General features: G+C 37.3%; 1 protein-coding gene across 2 annotated transcripts in view; it reads left to right on the forward strand.

Annotated features, from left to right (window-relative positions):
• Window positions 1–24,847, forward strand: part of sgsm1a (small G protein signaling modulator 1a) — a 104,775-nt gene that overhangs the window by 50,244 nt on the left and 29,684 nt on the right. For both annotated transcript variants that reach the window (XM_028825164.2, XM_051921385.1), the window contains exons 4-11: window positions 8,127–8,289; window positions 10,167–10,319; window positions 11,708–11,775; window positions 13,077–13,222; window positions 16,416–16,547; window positions 18,672–18,796; window positions 21,315–21,382; window positions 24,071–24,234. In XM_028825164.2, coding sequence (XP_028680997.2) covers window positions 8,127–8,289; window positions 10,167–10,319; window positions 11,708–11,775; window positions 13,077–13,222; window positions 16,416–16,547; window positions 18,672–18,796; window positions 21,315–21,382; window positions 24,071–24,234 — 1,019 coding nt within the window. The remainder of the gene's footprint in view (window positions 1–8,126; window positions 8,290–10,166; window positions 10,320–11,707; window positions 11,776–13,076; window positions 13,223–16,415; window positions 16,548–18,671; window positions 18,797–21,314; window positions 21,383–24,070; window positions 24,235–24,847) is intronic.

Consider the following 24,847-nt stretch of genomic DNA (forward strand, 5'->3'; position numbering starts at 1 on the left):
CAGCAGCGCAGACAAGATACTGTCTTTGGCAGAACTGCTAGAAGCAGGATTGGGGTGCATATGTGGGGATTTAACTGAGGGACAGGCTAATAAACCAGTGAATCAGTCTAAAATCGTAAATGGGGACAAGGTTGTCATGCACTGTTCCTTTAGTGTGCTATACTATATAATAGGGTAGTACTGGGCTGAAAGTGTATACTGAAAAGTTGTAATCTAGTAAACTAACTGAAGGGGAGGCTAACTCTAAAAGCACTGTGTATACAAAACTACATTGTGTTTTACTGCTCGTCTCCCACTAAAAAACTCTGTCCTGTTCAGCAGAATGCTTCACAAAAAACTATTTTTTAACCTGTTCAGGGGAACTTTGTGTTTTTTATTTGCCTGATCTTTCAATTCAATGGAGCACCAGGTGCTGTATCTCTGCTTATCGAGATCAATTTTCTAAAGAGCACAGCTGAGACCAGAGCCTTTCTTCTTTGTCAGCAAAATGCTGAGGAGCATCAAATTATGGTTCACTTCTTTCACTGAAAAATAAATTTCAGCCTTAGCTCAAGGCAGCGTTTTCTGTCCTCTGTGTTGTCCTCTTAAGTTTATTTTTCTAGAAAAAATAGGAATTGGTCAGCACCTGTTAGTGTCTTAACAGAATGCATTTCAAGGGACCTTCACCTCATCACCCAGCCTCATCTTCTGGGGTTTCTATGACAACTGGAGCTGTTTTTCTTGCTGTGCTTTGCTCTCAGGCCTTTTATGTGCCACCTGGGGATCAAACCTGTAAAAATTCTGTGGCATTTAGCAAGATGTGCAGTTCAATATGTTTCTTATGTGCCAAAGAAACAGGAACAAGTGTCCATGTGTGTACATCTTTGTAAGGCTTTGACACACTGCACAGCATGCTTATATGCATTTTAGGTGTTGGCACGAGGGTTACAGGCTATATTCATTCATGTGATTTTAAATTCCCAGGACTGCATAGGGTCTATGTATATTAAGGTAGCTGTGTAAGTTTTTGTTAATCTGCATTCAGAATTAGCTGGCAACTGTCAGTGTGTTTTGTGCATCTACTCCTATGCTATTTACAAATATCAGTTAATGCCTGTTGAGTTGTGTGCCCATTTCCATTACTGTCTATTATGGTGTATGCTTATTGTGTCGTGTACCCATATGCATACTATGGTTTTTGTCTACGTTAGATAGTGCCTGCCTTATACACGTCAGTTAGCCCCTGCTGTGCTGTGCATTCTTTTTAGTCAAGTGTTAAAAGATTTATGTGTCAATGTCATAGGCACTTATTTGCATTGTGAACATGTTAACCAGTGCCACCTGTTTTTTTTTTGTCCATGTTAGTTATGCCAATAACTTTGGGCATTGGTATTATCATGTGGTGAGCAGGGCATACTAAATTTGCAAATGGTTGACCTACTGTCATCCGCCCTAAGCATAACACACACCCATACACATCTATCCATCCATCCATTTTCCAACCCGCTGAATCTGAACACAGGGTCACGGGGGTCTGCTGGAGCCAATCCCAGCCAACACAGGGCACAAAGCAGGAACCAATCCTGGGCAGGGTGCCAACCTACCGCAGCACCCATACACAGTCACACAAAAAGTCTCACACATACACAGACATGTCAAGGATTATGAGTGATGCAATCATTCTTCAGTATTCCAGAAAATGATTCACTAGCTTTGGCTTGAGCAGACCAAATGGGTGTCCCCCAAAAAGTGAAGGCTGATGCAACTTTATATTTTCACTTACCAGTGGTGCAGTTGGTACAGTACTCTTTCCTGCGCTGAATTAGTTCCTTCTCAGTCACTAACCCTGTGGGAAAGAGTTGCAATTTACCTGTGCCAGGTATTTACGTTTTTACCTTAACCACTCAAGATTTCCAAACAATGTATAGAATATTAATGCAAAGCAATATTTATTAGCAAAAATTAATACAGTAATTGCAGTGAAAGTAAATAACAGCAAAGTCTGGAAATTACCCCTAATAAAAATACACCCATGTAAAATTAAAAAGCTTCATACCAGTTGCATAAAAAATTATGAAGGCTGAAGAATAGTGTCCAAACATGCATCTCTGCTAAGGAGAATGTACATCTGATGCATGGATAGTCTCTCTTGGGCATTGCTGGATAGAGTTCCTCTGATGGAAGTCTATCCTTTCACGCTCGGATTGTCTAGTCTTTGTGCCAATATCCCCACATCAGATTTCATACCCAGTAATTTTACTCACTGGTAACTTGCTAATCAACCTAATAAAAGCTTTGCTCAAAAGTTTTAAGCATATAAGTATACAGTGGTGTGAAAAACTATTTGCCCCCTTCCTGATTTCTTATTCTTTTGCATGTTTGTCACACAAAATGTTTCTGATCATCAAACACATTTAACCATTAGTCAAATATAACACAAGTAAACACAAAATGCAGTTTGTAAATGGTGGTTTTTATTATTTAGGGAGAAAAAAAAATCCAAACCTACATGGCCCTGTGTGAAAAAGTAATTGCCCCCTGAACCTAATAACTGGTTGGGCCACCCTTAGCAGTAATAACTGCAATCAAGCGTTTGCGATAACTTGCAATGAGTCTATTACAGCGCTCTGGAGGAATTTTGGCCCACTCATCTTTGCAAAATTGTTGTAATTCAGCTTTATTTGAGGGTTTTCTAGCATGAACCGCCTTTTTAAGGTCATGCCATAGCATCTCAATTGGATTCAGGTCAGGACTTTGACTAGGCCACTCCAAAGTCTTCATTTTGTTTTTCTTCAGCCATTCAGAGGTGGATTTGCTGGTGTGTTTTGGGTCATTGTCCTATTGCAGCACCCAAGATCGCTTCAGCTTGAGTTGACGAACAGATGGCCGGACATTCTCCTTCAGGATTTTTTGGTAGACAGTAGAATTCATGGTTCCATCTATCACAGCAAGCCTTCCAGGTCCTGAAGCAGCAAAACAACCCCAGACCATCACACTACCACCACCATATTTTACTGTTGGTATGATGTTCTTTTTGTGAAATGCTGTGTTCCTTTTACGCCAGATGTAACGGGACATTTGCCTTCCAAAAAGTTCAACTTTTGTCTCATCAGTCCACAAGGTATTTTCCCAAAAGTCTTGGCAATCATTGAGATGTTTCTTAGCAAAATTGAGACGAGCCCTAATGTTCTTTTTGCTTAACAGTGGTTTGCGTCTTGGAAATCTGCCGTGCAGGACGTTTTTGCCCAGTCTCTTTCTTATGGTGGAGTCGTGAACACTGACCTTAATTGAGGCAAGTGAGGCCTGCAGTTCTTTAGACGTTGTCCTGGGGTCTTTTGTGACCTCTCGGATGAGTCGTCTCTGCGCTCTTGGGGTAATTTTGGTCGGCCGGCCACTCCTGAGAAGGTTCCCCACTGTTCCATGTTTTTGCTATTTGTGGATAATGGCTCTCACTGTGGTTCGCTGGAGTCCCAAAGCTTTAGAAATGGCTTTATAACCTTTACCAGACTGATAGATCTCAATTACTTCTGTTCTCATTTGTTCCTGAATTTCTTTGGATCTTGGCATGATGTCTAGCTTTTGAGGTGCTTTTGGTCTACTTCTCTGTGTCAGGCAGCTCCTATTTAAGTGATTTCTTGATTGAAACAGGTGTGGCAGTAATCAGGCCTGGGGGTGGCTACGGAAATTGAACTCAGGTGTGATACACCACAGTTAGGTTATTTTTTAACAAGGGGGCAATTACTTTTTCACACAGGGCCAAGGGTTTGGATTTTTTTTCTCCCTAAATAATAAAAACCATCATTTAAAAACTGCATTTTGTGTTTACTTGTGTTATATTTGACTAATGGTTAAATGCGTTTGATGATCAGAAACATTTTGTGTGACAAACATGCAAAAGAATAAGAAATCAGGAAGGGGGCAAATAGTTTTTCACACCACTGTATAATGCATTATCTTGTCAAGAGTGTTTATTTGTACTGTATCCAACTCCATAGGAATAGATTCATCCCACCATGCCTCTGAAAACAAACTCACCAGTCATTCTGCCCTACTATTATAATGTGAGTTATACACTAAGAGAGAAGTAAAATATATATAAACGTAGACACAACAAGAATTCTAAACCTAAATATAAAGCTTAAGTCCCACTATTGCTCTGTGTATGAAATAGTGTTGGATTGGTACTACATTTTTGACTATAATTTGGACCTCAATACCTGTACCAAAACAATTCTGAATCAAGTAACTCCAATCCACCATCCACCTCCATCTTACTCCAGCCCCTGTGTCGCACCACACAATTGCCTTAGCCCCCACTACATACCGCTTTCCTCTTGTTAACATAAAGTGTGCAATCATCAAAGCAACATATTCCCCCATTAAGTTTTGAAAGGAAGGCAGATGTTTTGCTTCCAGTACTTAAAATCCAGAAATTCTGGTACTGTTCTGATTTAAAATTTATGATTTTATTTACTTTTCCATTTCCAATATACCAATCAGCACTAATATGAGTAAAAGTTTATCTATATAGAAAAAATGTTTAAGTCCACATCCAGTTCATCACAGCATGTCTCAACATCCTGTGGACAAGGCAGATTGCTTTGTCCTTTTCACTATAGTGACTGAAGTCCTAAAATGATGATTGTACACTCTATAACAGCATCCACACAAGCTATTATGGGTTGTATTGTGCTCATGTCAGTTGGTACTTTTTGAGCTGTGTGACCCTGTTGTTCAATATACGTTGTGATATTTGCATATTTTAGTCAATGTTAGTTATATTGTGTAACCATGTCAGTCAGTGTTTATTGTGTTGTGTGGCCCATTATCAATTATTGCCTGTTGTGTTCTGTGGTAGCATTAGTTAATGTCTGTTGTGTTGTGCTCCCGTGTCAATCATTGATCTTTGCATTGTCCATCCATGTCAGTCAGGGCTTATAATATTGTGTGCTATGCCAAACAGTGGTTCTTGTGCATTTACCATATCGTTCACTGTCTATTATGATGTCTAACAATGTAAGTGGGCGCCTAGCGTGATATGTTACTATTTTAGCCAATAACTTTGTGTTGTATGTCCATTTTAGTTAGTACCCGTTGTACTATGTAGATGGAGACATTTAAATTTGAGCTCACTTTATCAGAGTGTGTGTCAGATTTGTCAGATATATTTAAGAAGCAGTATACCCTGCCTTATTACTCTTCTTGGATATTTAATGAAGAGAGTTGTTAGTCACTCTCTAAGTTCCCTGCAGTGTTCACCAAGCTGCCAGCAGCTCTTCATCTGAGTGTCAGCTAGTTAATCACCCTCCACTATGTCTAGTGTCCCTGAGCTCCTAGATCCACAAAGGCTTTAGTAGGCCATTGCTAAGTCTGGAAGTGCCCAGTATTTGGTTTTGCATGGCTGACACTTGTTTACCAATTTTAACCTTTGAGATGGAAAAACCCACATAATCAGAAAGCCTTTTTATATAGTGCCTTTGAAGATGAGCCCTGAACACTGGATGTTCAATTTCCAAAAGTGGTAGGAAGCTGATTTCAGATGAATAGCTTGCCATAACCCCAGCACAGTGAGGTGTGGTAGAATTATGACTAACATTTTGTGAAGTCAGATCCAAGTCTTTGGGTGCTGTTGTGCACCATCTACCTCAAAAGTTCACATTAAAACAAATAGGGTCTTTCATAACAAATACCATCACAGGGCACTTTTCATTTTAATTTATTCTCATTCCCTATAAATTCAATTCTGTTTAAACTACTTCATTAGGCTGTCTCAGTGCCAGTCTTTTATAGTCATTTGTCACTACAGCGTGCTATTTAAGTGTGAACATCAAGGCAGACACGTTTAGACAGATGGCAGTGAAGTGAGAGCATTTAATCTCAGATGGCTTTAAGGATGAAATGTTCAAGGCCCAGCATTGGTTCATTGTAGGTTAGTGTTGTTGGCTGCTTGTTGATGGTCTTTGGTTTTTAGCAGATGTTTGCACGTAAAATATACTTTTTGATCCCCTTCAGATACAGTCTGAAATCTTCCAAATGCACTGTGCCAAATGAAAATGTAATATATTGACATCTAAATGTTGGCATTTATTTCTTGTCTAACAATCTGCTTTTCATTTTCATTCCCCCTTATGAAGCATAGCAGTAAAAATGGCTGTGCTTCATAAGGGGGCTCACTTATGGACTTCAACCTTTTGTTCATTGCAAGGTTTCTGAAAGTCCTTTTAAACTAACTTTCTGTTTTTTGCTACAAGTTACATTGAAAGAATGGTTATTGTAATAGTGCTACCTTGCCATTTACATAAATCACATAAACATTGATGTTAATTTTTAATGAAGCCTACAAAAATCAAACAAATTTGTTTGTTCAATGCAGCCCTAAATATAACAGGATTTAGGTTAGGTTAGATTGAGTAGACTTTTATTATCACAGAGGGAAATATGTTTGCAGCAGGAAAGTGCAAACTGTAAGTCATTCTTACTTGGATACAAGAAGGAAAGCAAAACAAAACAATTGAAAAGTAGTGTTATCATAAACAAACACACTCAGTATTAGTACAATAAAGAATAATTACCTTTAACAGTACACATTTCAGAATTCAGTACCATCTCCACAAGTAACAGAAGTCCAAATGTTTATAGCTTTAGGAATAAAAGAGTCCTTATATCTGTTGTTTTTACCCATGGGAACCTAAATCTGCAGCTTGATGACAACAGTTGAAATTTAGGAAAAAAGAATGGGTATTGCCCTCCCTGCTAACCTATTTGTGATACAGTTCCGTGACATGGCTCTGCTGCAAATCAATATTGCTCCTACCTTTTACAGTATTGTTAAGATAGTTTATATTCTTAATGTCAAAGTTACCAAACCAACATATAAGAGCAAATGTAAAAATGTCTCTTTTTCTCTGCCTTTCTTTCGCCTACAAGAAAACTTGGGTACCATGTCCCTCTTTGAGTCTGTATTGTTCTGCTGGTGAGTTCACCCTTTTAACACCTGTTAGGGTTACTTAATGACTGCAAACCCAAAATACCAGTTGTCTTACATTAATAATGAATTAATATACCAAACCACTTGTCATTAGCTATACAGTAGTACTTTAAAAACTTTTCATCCATTTCCCAGGCTCTGCTGCAGTGACTGGTCTAGCACCCTCCAGTCACAGACCATTATGGACAATTGTTTAAGAAAATACTTCCATGCCATATGATATACATTAATAACACTGCACTCTATATTGGGACTCATTAATTATTGAAAATCTCTTGTTCATGTCCGAATTATCTTGCCATGGATCTTTTTTCTCCTTTTGTCTGGAAACTTTTTATTGGTTTCTGGTGTCGCCTAATCCACAAGGAAACTTTTGTCAACTTGTTTTATGTAATTGCCCTGGAGTAAGTAAATTTGTCTGTATAGGCATCCCATAATGTGTCTTGGCTCTGTCAACGTAGGCACTGAATGGGGTACAACGTTAAAATGTATATAGACTGATCCAGTGGCCAACTATTGTATCTAAAAGAGTGTAACCTCTCCATCCACCAGGAACACATTGACCTAGACCAGCTGACTGCCCTCCCACATACATCAATATATATAAACTACACGCCTACATGCACATACCAAAGGAATGGCTGTCCTTTCTGAATATTTTTAGGTCTGTAGTTGCCACACATTTTTTACTTGCGTATTTCTGTTTTGTGTAAGGGGTATATGATGTGTGTGTGTGTAATTTGCAGCTCTCCAGACAAGTACTGTCACCTGTATTGACATAAAAATTCTGAATTTTTTTTCTGTGTGCTTGAGTGTGGATCCACATACATGGAAAGCATTAAATAGTCTTAAAAGATCTGATCCATAATGTCTTTGTTACCCCTAAATATGTTGCATGTAGTACTCAGTTATTGTTAGTATTGGAAAGTGTCTTTGTATATAATTTTCTTGGTTTTTCCTGCTGTTGCAAAGAGCCCCAAATTACATTAAATACATTGTGAGACAAAGGGGCCATGACACAGACAGTGAGGGAAGTTCTGTAAGGATGTTGATTGCCTCTCATTTTCAGATCTTTTCTGTTAACTGGGGAGATAAATGATAGACTTAATAAAAATTACTACAGTAATAACAGCTCTATTGTACTTTTATGTCTTTTCAGCTGCAGTTGAAGCCTGTGTATTACATGGACTAAAACGCCGGGCAGCGGGTTTTCTGCGCAGCAACAAGATTGCTGCCCTCTTCATGAAAGTGGGGAAGAACTTTCCACTTGCCGAGGAACTGTGCAGGAAAGCACAAGAGCTTGAACAGATCATAGAGACCAAGTAAGCAAGAGGCCCTGTCTTTTTTGAGCTCATATTGGTCATTAGGGTTGTTGTTAAGATAGAATGGCAGGAGGCCATCACCTCATTATGCATGGGTGTCCAGCTCCGGTCCTAGAGGGCCACAGAGGCTGCAGGTTTTCATTCAAACCATCTTCTTAATTAGTGACCAGTTGCTGCTAATTAATTTCTTTTGCCTTAATTTTAATTGACTTGACTCAGACCCCTGATTTTCTTCTTTTTTGCTTAATTAGCAGCCAAACAATAATGAGACTTAAAAAGAGCCGAAACATGACCAGCAAACGTGTGCTAAACACACAATATCTCTCTATTATAAAAAAACCTTGGAAGGAGACGAGACGTGATTTTTTCGGAGAGACACTTGCACATCCCTTGAGACGAGTCTTTGTGCCAAGAGATTTAACCACGGTCATCAAGAGTTGATGACAAAATAGAACGTCGTAAAGAATTCAAAAATGTTGGCGTGGTACACAAGCAGAGCAGGTTAAAGATAATGGAAGTACGAAAATTTGAAAGTCTCAAAAAAAGGATAGTTAAGATCGCATTAGCGCAAACAAACAGAAATTATTACTCTGTGAAATAATGGGATAGCGAAAAGGGATTGAATATATTCTTCAGGTTTAAACTTTAAGATGGAGACTTGTAGATCGTCTAATTCATGTTGCCATCAGGGGAAAAAAAAGTAGTGTTTCTTCCCAATGAAGAGGCATATCTGTGAGAATTAAAAGATTTGTTGTTTGGTGAAAGTGAAATCCTGCAAGAGAAAATTTCAGGCCCCGTGAGACAAGAGCTTATGCAAAGAGATTTGAAAAAGTCCTGCTCACATAACCACGCACTCGGTTCAATCATTTCTCAGTTGTGTGAATGCTATTGTCAGACACATTTCTTGTAGAGAGAAAGAAACAATATTCATTCATGGGCAGTTATACTTTGCGTTGTCACAATGTAATTCCAAACACAAAATTAAAATTCAGTGCAATATTGATGAAAAGGTAAAAGCGAAAAGAGATCAAATATATGGACATAGGTGTTATGACAGAAGTATGTAGATATTGTTTGGCTTTAAATTTTAAGTCGTAGACTTGTAGATCGTCTACTTCGTATTGCCATCAGGGAAGAGTAGTGTTTCTTCCCAATGAAGAGGCCTATCTGTGAGATTTCGAAGTTTTGTTTTTTTGGTGAAAGTGAAATCCACATACACGAGTGACAGAGACGCAAATTTGCCGGCGTGAAGCGCAGATGGAGGGGGGTGGGGGGCAAAGCCCCCCAGTCTGAAAATAAATAAAGGTGAAGGTCTCAGTAAGGTGGATCTGCTCAGGTCACCAAAACATCTTGGCAGTGTTCTTAAAAGAAAAAAGAAACTCCACAGTTTTGTAAATGTCTACTGTGGCAGAATGAGAGTAGCAACAAGCCATAGAATTAAATAACGGGTTTAATTAACAGCAAGAATTGTCTTCTAAGTAAGAGATTGTTTGATGTTTGACATCCCAGTTTAGCTGGTCATCTGTTGGCTCACTTCAGGACTCATTTCTGTTTGGCTGCCATTTAATGAAGAACAGAATCAACTGAGAGGACTGAATCCTTAAAAATAAAGGGAACACAAGTTAATTAGCAGTGGAAACTGGTCACTGATTAGGAAAAAGTTTAGAATGAAAACATGCAGACACTGGAGGGGGTTGGACACCCCTGTCATAATGAAACAATATGAGAATTACACCATCGGTTTTATTTTTATTAATAATTCAAAAAGAACTTGAAAATATCAGAATGATGTATGTAGTGTAATTAAGTCTAGTTTTAGTTATATGACATTTTTAAACTCCTGATTTATTTTAATGTTTCGCTTTCTTTGTTTGAAGGAGGAATCAAATACCTATATCTCAGGAAAGTGCACGAAAGGTGCAAAAGCTTCCTAACCTCTCTCCACAGGCCATTAAACACTTGTGGATTCGCACTGCTCTCTTTGAAAAAGTCCTCGACAAGATTGTTCATTACCTGGTAGAAAACAGCAGGTGAGTATTGCAGTCACAGGTAACGCAATTACTCTACAATAAACAGACACTGAACTTCTAAATAATTCACTAAATAACACTAAATAATTCAGAATGAACAATAGATTGGTTAAATTTATAAAAGACAAAATTTTGGTAGCAGAGAAACCAGAGTCTGTGTAATAGAGGGTTTCCATATGTACAATAATTAGGATAATGGTGTTTGCTGTTGGAGAAGGGCTTGTCTACTAAAACACCAAACTGCCACTTATGTGTCTACCCAGAGCAATAGGAATAGCTAGCCTGCATTGTCAGAAATCCTGCATTTTCATAATTTAAGTTAGTAGAGACCAATCACACTCCTGTGGTACAATCACATTGAGGTCATTATTGATATTGACAGAATTTGCCTGAGATGTCTTTGAAATGCTTCCTTCTCATTTAAAGGAATACTCAACTCAAAAATTTTTTTTTTTTCTATGTTACTTACCCAATGTAGTTTGTAGTGGTAGCCGAGAAAAGTCATAAGGATTTGAATTGAACGGGAAGCAACAGTGACCAACTCTGGACAATGGCAAACAATGAGAAAAATATCCATGGAATATAAATTCTGATGTACCTCATGTTGCATAAACTTTATCCATTCGTATACTTACTTCCAGAAAAAACAGCAATAAACAGGAAAGGCACAGTCCCGTAATCCTGTGAGTTGTAATTAAAAATCCATCTTCATTCATTGCTCAAGAATCCTGACTTCAATTTCGCTCAATGTGAATCTTCATTATTTACTTTCTCCACAAAAACATTAGATTAAAAAGTTTTCAGGGCTACCACTACAAACTACATAGGGTAAATAACATATAAAAAATATAATTTTTGAGTAGATTGTTCCTTTAATTAGTCCTGGGTTTCTCTGTCAAATCAGACCTTGGAACCTAGTTATATCCATCTTATAGAAATGCAGTGCCTCGCAGTAGCTGTCACTATTTCAGACTAGATGTAGGAAATCTCTGTTCTATAGTCTGAGGCTCCTTTGTCATGTACGTTCAAGAGTTTTTCACATTTATTTTATACCACAAACCTCATTTCTGGATTCAGTTACTATGACAGTATGCCTACTTGTTGCTGTCAAACCAATTATGCTGCTAATTCCTTTCACATGACAAGAGCTTGACCAGGTTGGTTGAAGTGGGTAACTTGGAAAAACTGGAATGACAGGATAAAAAAAAATGAAAAAACAAATAACCATTGCAAGTACACTTAATGCAAAATAGAAGAAATGCATGCACTGTATAAAACCAGTAAAGTAATTTCATTTGTTTTATAGGATCATTAAGCACCTCAGAAGTATAATCTTATAGAGTAAAGAGATAAGCTCCCTAAAGTAGTTCTTTTTTCCATTTTCACAGTAAATACTATGAAAAAGAGGCAGTGTTAATGGACCCTGTTGATGGACCCATCTTAGCATCGCTGTTAGGTAAAATAATACTTCTTTTAGGTGTGTGTGTTATCGAGTAATCATAGTAGTTTATGTATCTGCAGAAGCTATGAATCTAAAAAAGTATGCCTCATTTCTTGTTTTCCAGGGGTGGATGAGGTTTAAATTTAAGACATGTCTCTCAAAAGCAGAACTGTCCAAGGTGTAATTCCCAGTTGCTAGCCAAAGTTTAACTAATTGATGTTTTGCCAATAGTGCTGCTGACTAATATCTAATTTGGAGATACTGCTTTAAACAGCAAAGATGTTTGAAGGATTACAGGAAAAAATATCTCAAATTTAACCCAATAAGGGTAGCTAGTTGAGAGTGTAACCCTGTAACAGAATTTGCTAAGGTGTAACTTGGAGGGGTTTCTCTCAGATGTGAATGTGAATGAGGTGTAATTTTTAGCATTAGACTAACTGGCTCAAATATACCTGGAATAAGATGCTCCTAATAAATGAGATACTGAAGTTTAACTAGGAGAATGCCTTAGTAAAAGTAAAGGGAGGTGAGTTGTAACTGGGAGTAAGTTGTTGATAGAGGAGACAGTTGGGTATAGCCAAGAGTTCATTTACGTTTCCCCAAAAAAACAGAAGTAGTCGAGGTATAGCCTGGTTAATTTTTTCTTCTATTTATTATAGTAACAGTGCTAGCTATGATGTAATACTAAGATAGATTTCTTCCAATGAAAGAGCTGATAATAATTTCTTTCAGGTGTGTGGCTGACTTAAATGTTACTAGGAAAACTTCCCCTCAGTATTACAACTAAGAAGCAAATATTTCTCCCTAGTTTCTTTTAATAACATAGTGTAAATGGGAGAAACAGTTATAGACTTTTCTGCATCTGTTTCCACTGGCCAACCACCTATTTTAATTACATGTCTGAGTTGTGTTTGAGACAAGGTAAATCAGTGATATACAAATAAAATATATTTTACAAAATTCATACCATGCTTAGGTGGTAGTTGTTTTAGATAGTAATATACTGTATTACATTATGAATGCTATTAAGTCAAAATTAATCTGACTAATTGTTCTGAAATATTTTATACTGAACACAATTTCATTTGTTTATTGTCTTGTAGTATAAGTATAATTAGTAACTCCTATGAAATAAATGTAATAATAATATCAGTAATTCTGTATAAGCCAATGCAAACTGAAATTGTTCAGGTTATGCTTGTTTAAGGGTAGCTGTATGGCTTGGTGTGATGTATCTCATTTTGTGAATTATGATACAGTGACAGCTATTATATACAATTTAAAAATTATTCTTATTGCTATTGCACTGATTACAGTGGGACCATGTGCTCTGGAATACACCAAAATGAAGACTGCAGATCACTTTTGGACAGACCCATCTGCAGATGAGTTAGTCCAGAGACACCGGATACATAGTGCACATTGTCGCCAGGATTCTCCTACCAAAAGGCCTGCTCTTTGTGTAAGGCTTATCCAATCTGTGGCATTTTCCCACTCTTATTTTGCCAAAGTTTATAGAAGTATGCTAAAATGCTAACCAGTTCCTTACTTATAAGGTATTTTATTCTGATCTGGGATGAAGGGAACCTCTAAATTATTAACACTATAATACTGAATATTACCTACAGAATTACTAGCAATTGTGGACTTTATGCAGGCAGTGAGAGAAAACTACTAGATGGAAAATAACTGAAAAAGAATAAACAGCCAAACAAGAAACTCAAAATGGTTAAACACCTAAAATATACTGTGAAGGAAAAACCATAGCTTTACAAGTCCCAGTCACGCAACTCTTATGTTGCCAATTGTAAATGCATATATGTCTACATTATTTATAAAATACATTTATTGTTAAGCATAATGTAGTTTAAAATTTAATCATACAAATACAGTATGTGTAAACCAGTGCCGATTTCATTTTCATATTGTTTTGTTGTTTGTGCTGGTGTGCCAAATTTGCAAAAAGCATTTGCGTTTGCCTTAAAGCTTAAATTTGGTTGTTATTATTATTATTATTATTATTGTTGTTGAGAAATATGTTGGTCCATTCTAAAGATAATATCTATACTGCTTTCTAAATGTATGTATATATATATATTTTTTTGTTTACTTTATAAAATTGAGTGCATTAAGTAAACCATAATTTCATTTAAATTTTATGCTCATTTGGCACAACACTCGCAATCATAATATAATTTACATCAGATAGACTGATAATTAAGCACCTTTAGATTGGGAAAGGTGCTATATAAATGAAATGTATTATTATTATTATTATTGTTAAAAAGATATATAGTTAGGGTATCAGTGAAAGAAAGGCAATTTTGCTTTTCATTGGTTAAATTGGTTTATAAAGTACATTAGACAGATAAACATACAGTTTGCTTTCAACTAGAATACGTTACTGTACTGCACTTTTCAAAACTAAAGTGAACTCTGAGGAAATAAGAGTAAACGAAAGTGTCTGACTATAGTTGTTTGTGATGACCAAAAGGAAAAAATGGGCAGCACAAAACAGAACAGTCTGCAAATATCAAGATGTTTTTAAAATCTTTAATGTGCTTGGAACACATTTTCAGACATGCAGTTTTATCGACACAGTGATTGATTGGTGACCATTGTGTACATAAAAAATGTACAAGGTACCTTTCTAATAATTACATGTACTTACAGGTACTGAAAAAATTTAATGACAGGAAGTAGACGTGAACCATCCTTTCCCGTATGTGACCTGCATCATTTCTCTAGAAGTGAATACTAGGTGATCCTAACCCTCACTTTTAGAGAGGCATCTTGTGGGACACGTGGGAGATATGCAGTGATATCCTAGGATTTCATAAAGATAACCAAAGGCTTGGTAATATGGTATGTGCTGTCTCTCTGTAGCATATTAGATGTGCAGAAATTACATATAACTGTGAAGCACAGATTTTCATGACCTTCCAGGTTAATTGCCAAATGATTGGCAATAGCTCAGGAATGTAGCTAGATTCACTTTGGAAAGACCTACTGTAATTGCAGAATATGATGGTAATAGATCCACGTGTCCGCGTGGGTTTCCTCCGGGCGCTCCGGTTTCCTCCCACAGTCCAAAGACATGCAGGTTAGGTGGTTTGGCGATTCTAACTTGGCCCTAGTGTATGCTTGGTGTGTGGGTGTGTTTGTGTGTGTCCTGCGGTGGGTTGGCACCCTGCCCAGGATTGGTTCCTGCCTTGTGCCCTGTGTTGGCTGGGATTGGCTCCAGCAGACCCCCGTGACCGTGTGTTCGGATTCAGCGGGTTGGAAAATGGATGGATGGATGGATGGATGGATGGTAATAGAGTATAGTGTTTCCCAGATCAACATTGTTTTTAATAATATGTCACAAATCAAACATGCAACAAGTTCATTAATGAATTCAATTGGCATAACTCATACCCCTTGACTGAAATAAAATTTTTCTTAATGAAATAGTGGTAACCTAATATAGTCTGGTCGGGTGAAATGGGCTACAAGGTTCCAAGGGTCCCTGGTCCTTTAGCGAAAATATATGGTGGGCAGGGACATTGAGTCAAGTCAATGTGACGCTAAAATGGCCAGATGACTTTATTAGCCCAGGAAAGTGCAAATAGTTGCAATGGTCTTAGAACATACTTATGTAGAATGTGGGAGAAAATAAGATGTCAGGAGATTATTGTGGGAGTTTCTGTTCTAAATTTGTGTTGAACAAGTGGTGTAGCCACCCTATGAAAAAGACAAGGACACATAACTTAATATAGCTAGGCCGTATTTGCACAGCTACAGTATGCTTTATTTGTTATTTTATTAATTTTTATTCTGTTTGGGTTGCCTTTTTTTTCTTGACAGTTAAAAAACAATTTTGATACTTTTAGAAATTTTACCAACCTATTGTATTCTATGCTGTGGCATTCTTTACTGACACAATTTTTGAAAAAGGCCTTCAGTCCAGCCATCTTGTGTAGCCAGTTTTTCAAGAGTCAGAAGAATTCTTTAATAATTTATGTGGTCAAGCAAAATTCCAAAAGAACCACATCAGGATCCAAGATAGTTATTGATAAGGAGATTGTTTGTGTATGCCAATAGTGGCAACTGGCATTAAGACAGAACACATAATTCTGCAAATGTTCCTCCCTTTTTATAAAGAAAGTGTATCTGGTTGCCCCTGTTTTTCCACACTGGCATTTGGAATAAAAATCTGTTTGGTAGCTTGAGCCTATTCCACTTTTCTCTCTCACTCTTTCTGGCCCTGGTAGGCTCAGGTACCCTGACCTTTACAGTTATGATGGCAACTTTTCCTTTTACAATCTTTTACCACACACCAACAGTTTACAAGAACCCCACCAATCCTATCTCTTGCAATCACACTGGCACCTTTACCTCAGGCAAGCTCTCATTACTTATAACAGTTAAGACCATAAAATATATTGTTATGTTAATAAAAGAAAAAATGAATCCCATCTGCATTTAACTGAATTAAATTTAGACCACAACAGCAAAGGAATATGTTACAGATGTCCTTTACCCTTCTGTGATGTGCAGAAATAATGTGCAATGTACCATGTAAAGCATTGTCCACATTAAGTACAATACGAATTTGTATACGAAGAAACATGTCTAGAATCAGTGTAACAGTTTTTTTTTTCTTCTGCATCAAGATTCAGAAGAGACATTCAAGTGGCAGTATGGATGACCGACCCTCCCTGTCTGCCAGAGATTATGTGGAGTCCTTGCATCAGAACTCTAGAGCCACGCTTCTTTATGGCAAGAACAATGTGCTTGTACAACCAGTAAGTCCTGGATGTGTTGCTTCTCTTAAGTGTTTTTTCATCAGGTAATTTTTGGCTGTTCAGGATAATTTATCTGAAGTGAATAGAAGCATTCCAAAGTAGACATAGTAATAATTTGACTAAAGATAGTATTGTATTTCATAATGAACCTCGCAAGACACCACAACACTACACACATATCTCACACACATGTTTATATATTGAATACATTATGTACTCCAGCACAGTTACATAATCATTTACTGTAAATACCCGTGCCTGAATTTTTAAACCCAGAGCTTCTTGCAGCAGCAGCAGCTTGCTGCTGACCTGCAACTTCTTGAGGAGAACATACAATGTCTACACAAATGGAATTAAAAAGAGGTCCAATCTATGTGAAGTGGTTAGGGTACTTGTTTCATGCATGCTCAACATAACTGTACACAAAAAATATGTGTCCGTGTAGTTTATGTACTGATACTCATTTCTTCATCTTGGAATGCAATCTATAGTTTTCTTTCTGTACAGTGGCGTAGCGTAGTGGGGGCGGCAAGGGCGGCCCGCCCCGGGTGGCACTTTTAGGGGGCGGTAAAATTTCACAATAAATAATAATATCTTGTAAAAATTTGAACCATACCTAAATAAGGGGGCAGCGGAATTTTCCTCCGCCCCGGGCGGCTGACACCCACGCTACGCTACTGTTTCTGTAGTAACATTGTCAGCCACACTGTCAATATTTGCAACAATATATAATATGCTTCAGTGAGCAGTGGCACACTACTAATAATAATAATAATTATTATTAATAATTAATAATTAAATAAGAATTCATTACCTGCAGAGCTCCGAAACATCAAAACATATTAATTTTTCAAATGCAAACTTAAAACGCATCTGTTTAAAATGGCTTTTTCTTTTTCCTTCTGATTATAGTGGTTTTGTTTGGTTTTAATTTTTAGATTTTCTGATGTTTTAAGTTGTTTATAATTGTGTCTTTTATTTATTTATTTATTGTTTGTTTGTTTGGTGTCCTTGAGTTCTCTGAAAGGCGCCTTGTATAAATAAATGTATTAGTATTATTATTATTATTATAATTATTATTATTAATTCGTGGAAAAGAAAAAACATGGCCAGAGATAGCTGTAGGTTGGTACACAAGCCAGAATAAATAGCAGTGAGACACGCTAAAACTTTGGAGGAAATAAAAAGGTTTTATTACAGAAGAGGACTAAAAATAATATTGGAGCAAAGAAAAAAGGAATTAAGAAGCAAAAGGAGGAGTTAAGAGCATGGAGATGGCAAAGAAATGCAGAGTTTGATACTGAGTTCCTATGTTTTTCACATTGATTGTTGCAGGCATGAACTGTGCCCTGCTTCGATGTAATTTTATCATTACACTCACTATTTACACATATCACGTTTTTATTGTATTCATTTTTTTTTATCTCATTTTCTTTATGTCTTGGTCTCCATGTTACTTTTGCAGTTTACAAAGTAGGAAAGTAGGACCCTTTCTGGTTGTTAACACATCATCAATAATCTTGACTTATCTGACTCCATTCAAACATAACTGTGAATGGCTATTATTGTCCGTGGTGTGCCACTACTGTATCCAGTTTGTAACTCTTGATGCAAGTGTCAAAAATGAAAATGTCTAAAAATAGCCACCAAGAAAAGATTTGGCTTAGTTAAGGCATGGCAACAGGTGAGTAAACAAAACATGCCTATATATAGTGACTAATTAGTGAGAGATTCTCAAATGTGAGTGCAGAGAGGATTGTTACCTAGCAACAAAAGATGCTGCATACTATTAAGGACATGGCTAAGTCTTAAAATAGGTACAGATCATGACATGCTTACTACAGAAAAGCAGAGAATCTCATCTGCCATAAGAAAAACAGTGTTTCTTAATGAAATCTACTAATTACTGCAGGTCTTGGAAAAAACTGAATGAGACTTGAAACCTAATTTTGCAGCTCTATTTCAATCTGGATATGTACCAGTTATTACCATTTAATACATACTTCGTACTTTTTATTTTGTATTAAAGGAATTTCAATAAAACAAGACTGAATCACTTTACTGAGATATTGCAGTGTACTTTACTTGATAAATTATAAACCCTCAATGCACTTGCTCTTTCAGAGAGATGACATGGAAGCCATTCCGGGATATCTGTCACTTCATCAAACTGCTGATATTATGACCCTCAAATGGACTCCAAATCAGCTGATGAATGGGTCTGTTGGAGATCTGGACTTTGAAAAAAGGTGTGAATAGAATTATTTTGGTATCAGTATATTTTTATAGAGTGACACACTGGGGCAGGGTTAGTGTTGCTCCCTTAAACCTTGATGTTTCTGGGCTGATTGTATGTCAAATCGGTTTATGTTAAGAGAAGTTGCAAACATGTGTACATAGTAAACAGGCCAGGAACATGAAACTGAACCCAGGTCCATGGAGTTGTGGGGCAAAGCCTAAACACCATACTGTTTCACTGTTGTGTATTCTTACAATTATAAAAATAAATGTGATGATGTGCTAGATATTTGTATTTTAATGTTGAATTCCTGTAGAAAACAGTCTGTCAAGAGATTGTTTGATTATGGTGGTATGGAAAATATATTTAATAGCTAGGATGTTAACTTGAAATTAAAGTGCTGCAGAAGGAACTTTCCCTTACAGATCATTAACCAGCAGTTTGATATACTTTGACAATTTGGCTAAAAATATAACTGTGATTAGATGAGAAGAAAGGTATTATGATTTACAGCTATTCAATCAGCACATTCTGCAATGCAACTTCATTGTTTTCTTGAGACCATGCTTTTGCACAGCAGGTTTTGCTCTGCAGCTTTCTATAAATGATAACATCAGACTCAGCAAATACCCACATTTCACGTTTAATCAAACATTTGGTTAAACAGTGAGATCACAGTTTGATTCAGGTCCATGTATATGTACACCTACAGCAGTGCTTAGCTGTTTATTAACTTAATAGGAAGAATATGATGAAAATCTTGAATCCCAGCAGAAGCAATATTTCATAAGACAGCTGAAACTAGCTATATGAATTAGGACATCAAGAAATATCCATAAAATTCCCCAGAGGTACCTTTACCTAGGTGTTTCATTTAGATAAAACTCCACACATGTACATTATGTCTCTGGGTATTTTCAAATTAAAATTATAAATTATAGGTACATACCTTACTTTAGGAAAGTGAGCCACTTTGTGCACAGATGAACTAGTCAGATAAATGGGAGTCTTTGAGGGAAACTTACTTACTGATTTAGAAATTTAAGGTAAACCTAATCTTAGGTGGCAAAGTATTAGTATCATTCTGCAAATTTACCCAGGATACTTGAGGGAGTGTTAATCCTTAATGACCAGAACTTATTATTGGTCTGATTATCATTATTATTGTCTGTTTTGCAGATGCCTTTACCCAGGATACATTACAGTTGTTTACTTTGTATAGCATATAGGCAGGTTTAGTAACTTACTCAGGATCACATAGTGAGTCTCATCTGTAAGATTATGTTTCCAGGATGTTGTGTTTCTTGGAGAATTGCTTCTGATTTTTTTCAAGAGGGAGTTTTGACAACAAGGACCACTTTATTAGATGGAAATTTTTCCACGGACCGGTTGGGGGGGGGGGGGGTTGGTTGGAGGGGGCAGTTTTATAAACAATTTACATAACATTTCTATTATTATTAAAGTTAATAAAGAAGTTCGCATACGTTTGCAATCTGAGATTTTTCTTCTTTTTTTGCATATAACAAAGACATATGCTTTACATTTGCCAATCCAACAGATTGCACATCACAAACATTAACACTGCAATCTTTTTTTCGTGTCTGCCGTTTCTATAGGAGGGTGACAATGAGTTAAATTCCAATGGATGTTTTTCAAATGTTGACAAGCAATAAGCAAAAGGAATCACTGAAAACCACAGACAACAAAAACAGAAAAAAAAAAAAAACAGTACGAGGAAAGTTCGAAGAAAGAGATTTTTTTTACAATGTTTCTGTTTGGGGATCGTTGTGCAAACGTGCACAACTGAGCTGCGACCACAGATCTAACTACTGTGAATGATTCGTTCAAGCATTTCAAGGTCACTTCGTTGTAATGAAAGCATCTGTTGAATGTACTTCGTAGTAACGCGATTTCTATAGACTCATGTCATATGGGGAAACTGTCGGGACCATAAAAATACTTTGTTGTAATACTCTCTCACCTCGGTCTCTCTCCTCTCTCTGCACCGCTGCAAAGCCCCGCCCGCCAAGTGTTCTGAAAAGTCTGAGTGAGTCGCTGTTGCCGGCAGTTCTCTCGCGGCCCGGCTGTCAGACGGCCGCGGACCGGTAGTGGGCCGCGGACCGGGGGTTGGGGACCCCTGCCCTAGAGAACCAACAAAAGCTTCCAATAGCATCCATCCATTATCCAACCCGCTATATCCTAACTACAGGTTCACGGGGGTCTGCTGGAGCCAATCCCAGCCAATACAGGGCGCAAGGCAGGAAACAAACCCTGGGCAGGGCGCCAGCCCACCACAGGCATTAACATTATGCTTTTTTTAAATCACCTATTAAAATAATGGTCAGTCGTGTTTAGGTCCATTGGTAAGTTTGTATACCATTTATAAAAGTGTCACTTTCTTTTGCTCAAGACCCACTATGTTGACCTATTTTATTAGCTGTCAAAAACCAAGAGTCACAGACTTTTTGACATATTTCTAATGGAGTACTTCAGAGACAATGATACCTGTTTTATCCAATTTCTTTCAGTGTTTATTGGGATTATGCCATGACCATACGTCTCACAGAGATTGTTTATCTCCACTGTCATCAGCAGGGTATGTAACTTTGATCACTGGATACTACATAGAAAAGTGATGTATATGCACTTTAGAGAAGATTTGCCATAGCAGGAATATGACTATAAACATTTTATGTTATTTAATAGGAGTTTTACATTATTTTGCCGCAAGTTAAATGTCTTTTTGTATGTCAGTGTAAGGAATTCTGAGTCCAATAGCAAATGTATTAAAACATACAGTGGTGTGAAAAACTATTTGCCCCCTTCCTGATTTCTTATTCTTTTGCATGTTTGTCACACAAAATGTTTCTGATCATCAAACACATTTAACCATTAGTCAAATGTAACACAAGTAAACACAAAATGCAGTTTGTAAATGATGGTGTTTATTATTTAGGGAGAAAAAAAATCCAAACCTACATGGCCCTGTGTGAAAAAGTAATTGCCCCCTTGTTAAAAAACAACCTAACTGTGGTGTATCACACCTGAGTTCAATTTCCGTAGCCACCCCCAGGCCTGATTACTGCCACACCTGTTTCAATCAAGAAATCACTTAAATAGGAGCTGCCTGACACAGAGAAGTAGACCAAAAGCACCTCAAAAGCTAGACATCATGCCAAGATCCAAAGAAATTCAGGAACAAATGAGAACAGAAGTAATTGAGATCTATCAGTCTGGTAAAGGTTATAAAGCCATTTCTAAAGCTTTGGGACTCCAGCGAACCACAGTGAGAGCCATTATCCACAAATGGCAAAAACATGGAACAGTGGTGAACCTTCCCAGGAGTGGCCGGCCGACCAAAATTACCCCAAGAGCGCAGAGACGACTCATCCGAGAGGTCACAAAAGACCCCAGGACAACGTCTAAAGAACTGCAGGCCTCACTTGCCTCAATTAAGGTCAGTGTTCACGACTCCACCATAAGAAAGAGACTGGGCAAAAACGGCCTGCATGGCAGATTTCCAAGACGCAAACCACTGTTAAGCAAAAAGAACATTAGGGCTCGTCTCAATTTTGCTAAGAAACATCTCAATGATTGCCAAGACTTTTGGGAAAATACCTTGTGGACTGATGAGTCAAAAGTTGAACTTTTTGGAAGGCAAATGTCCCGTTACATCTGGCGTAAAAGGAACACAGCATTTCAGAAAAAGAACATCATACCAACAGTAAAATATGGTGGTGGTAGTGTGATGGTCTGGGGTTGTTTTGCTGCTTCAGGACCTGGAAGGCTTGCTGTGATAGATGGAACCATGAATTCTACTGTCTACCAAAAAATCCTGAAGGAGAATGTCCGGCCATCTGTTCGTCAACTCAAGCTGAAGCGATCTTGGGTGCTGCAACAGGACAATGACCCAAAACACACCAGCAAATCCACCTCTGAATGGCTGAAGAAAAACAAAATGAAGACTTTGGAGTGGCCTAGTCAAAGTCCTGACCTGAATCCAATTGAGATGCTATGGCATGACCTTAAAAAGGCGGTTCATGCTAGAAAACCCTCAAATAAAGCTGAATTACAACAATTTTGCAAAGATGAGTGGGCCAAAATTCCTCCAGAGCACTGTAAAAGACTCATTGCAAGTTATCGCAAACGCTTGATTGCAGTTATTGCTGCTAAGGGTGGCCCAACCAGTTATTAGGTTCAGGGGGCAATTACTTTTTCACACAGGACCATGTAGGTTTGGATTTTTTTTTCTCCCTAAATAATAAAAACCACCATTTACAAACTGCATTTTGTGTTTACTTGTGTTATATTTGACTAATGGTTAAATGTGTTTGATGATCAGAAACATTTTGTGTGACAAACATGCAAAAGAATAAGAAATCAGGAAGGGGGGAAATAGTTTTTCACACCACTGTATATATTGGTATCCACATACTGCATGATGTTTTGTAGTTTATTGATTAGTATTTTATGTTCAGTATTCCTACCTGTGATAAATTTGTGTGTTAGGTTTCTTCTCTTTTTGTTAAATAGAGTTATATCAAAAATTCAGAAAGCAAAATTAATTTTATTATCTTGCATTTAAGTGGTATTGCAACTATTACATTACAGCAACATAAAGAAAGACTAACATCCAACTAACAGCAGTCCCCTTTTTGTGGAGATCATAATGAATACAAGTAACAGAGAAGCGGTTCCTAACTGTTTGTCTAGTTAAACAAGATGAGTGTTGCTCCTGTATACATACTCTACATGGACAATTGCATAACTTCCTTAGAGGACATGTCACCCCAACAGTTTCTTTTAATAGCATTTTTGTCTTTACCATACTTTCAAAATGAAATGAAATGCAGTAAGTAAAACCTTACAAATTCAAATTGTCCTTCCCATTTCTTCTCCTAATTGACACAATAAAGAACAAAGAAAGTACAGAATTAAAGCTATGCCCATATTAACTTAGAACATCTTAAGCCCCAACAAAGATTAATGTGTGTCCTTCACATTCATAAGAGTTAGAATACTGTGTATGTATGGTGTGTATACTGTATTAGGGGACAGGCAGATTAGCATCATTTGTATTCACTATCAGAAGACTGTGCCAAGTAAACAAAAATATACTCCTAATATGGACACTTGAATCCTAAAGAACTACCCTACACCATTTTACTCAGTACTTTGCTTACTTTAAGGTAGTATGAAAAGTCTAGGCTGTTCTTTGGAAAGACTATGGTTGTAAATATCTTCATTGCTAAATCAGAACTTTTTTCTTCTTTCTTCTATTTAGTGGATAGTGGTGGTACAGTGGTATTAGTGAGCCAGGATGGGATCCAAAGACCCCCACTGCGTTTTCCTAAAGGTGGGCACCTCCTCCAGTTTCTGTCCTGTCTGGAAAATGGGTTGCTGCCTCATGGACAACTTGATCCTCCGCTTTGGTCTCAGCGTGGAAAGGTAAACCTTTCATCAATAAAAGTACTGTTGTCTGTTACTTTTTTATGTTTCTATACCTGAGTGTCTCTCTTTTACACTTTTGTTTCCTGTAAGTAAACCAGAGGGAGAATTCATTACCCAATATTTAATTACCCTTACTATTAAACTTCACATAGAGCCTCAAAGCACAACATACTGGGATGTCAGTATGAGGAAGCATTAGACTCAGCTGGTGGTTAAAATGAAAAGCCATGTCAGGTCTGATGCAGTGTGGAATGAATAGTTCAAATCAATCTGCATGGGACTGGCTATTTTCTTTAATAAAACTCTTTGTTCCACCCTGGCTGAGAAGTTCATCCTTGCATCCTCTCCTAAGGTTCTTTTTTTCAGATGTTAAAGAATAAGTTCAACATTTTTCATTCTAAGCTTTTTCTTCATAAACATGGTATATATGCTTTTGCCACGAAAAATTGTATTCTGAAGTTAATCACTATTTAAAATAATATCTTGCCCACACTAGTGCTTTACATTGCAATTTACTATATGGGGCACAGAGGAAAAGCTTAAACACTTACCCCATGCATTTCAAGTGTTGATCTGCATCTTATAATTATACACACTTTTTAAAATAGTT

The sequence above is a fragment of the Erpetoichthys calabaricus genome, chromosome 18, assembly GCF_900747795.2.
Source record: "Erpetoichthys calabaricus chromosome 18, fErpCal1.3, whole genome shotgun sequence".
Lineage (NCBI taxonomy): Eukaryota > Metazoa > Chordata > Cladistia > Polypteriformes > Polypteridae > Erpetoichthys > Erpetoichthys calabaricus.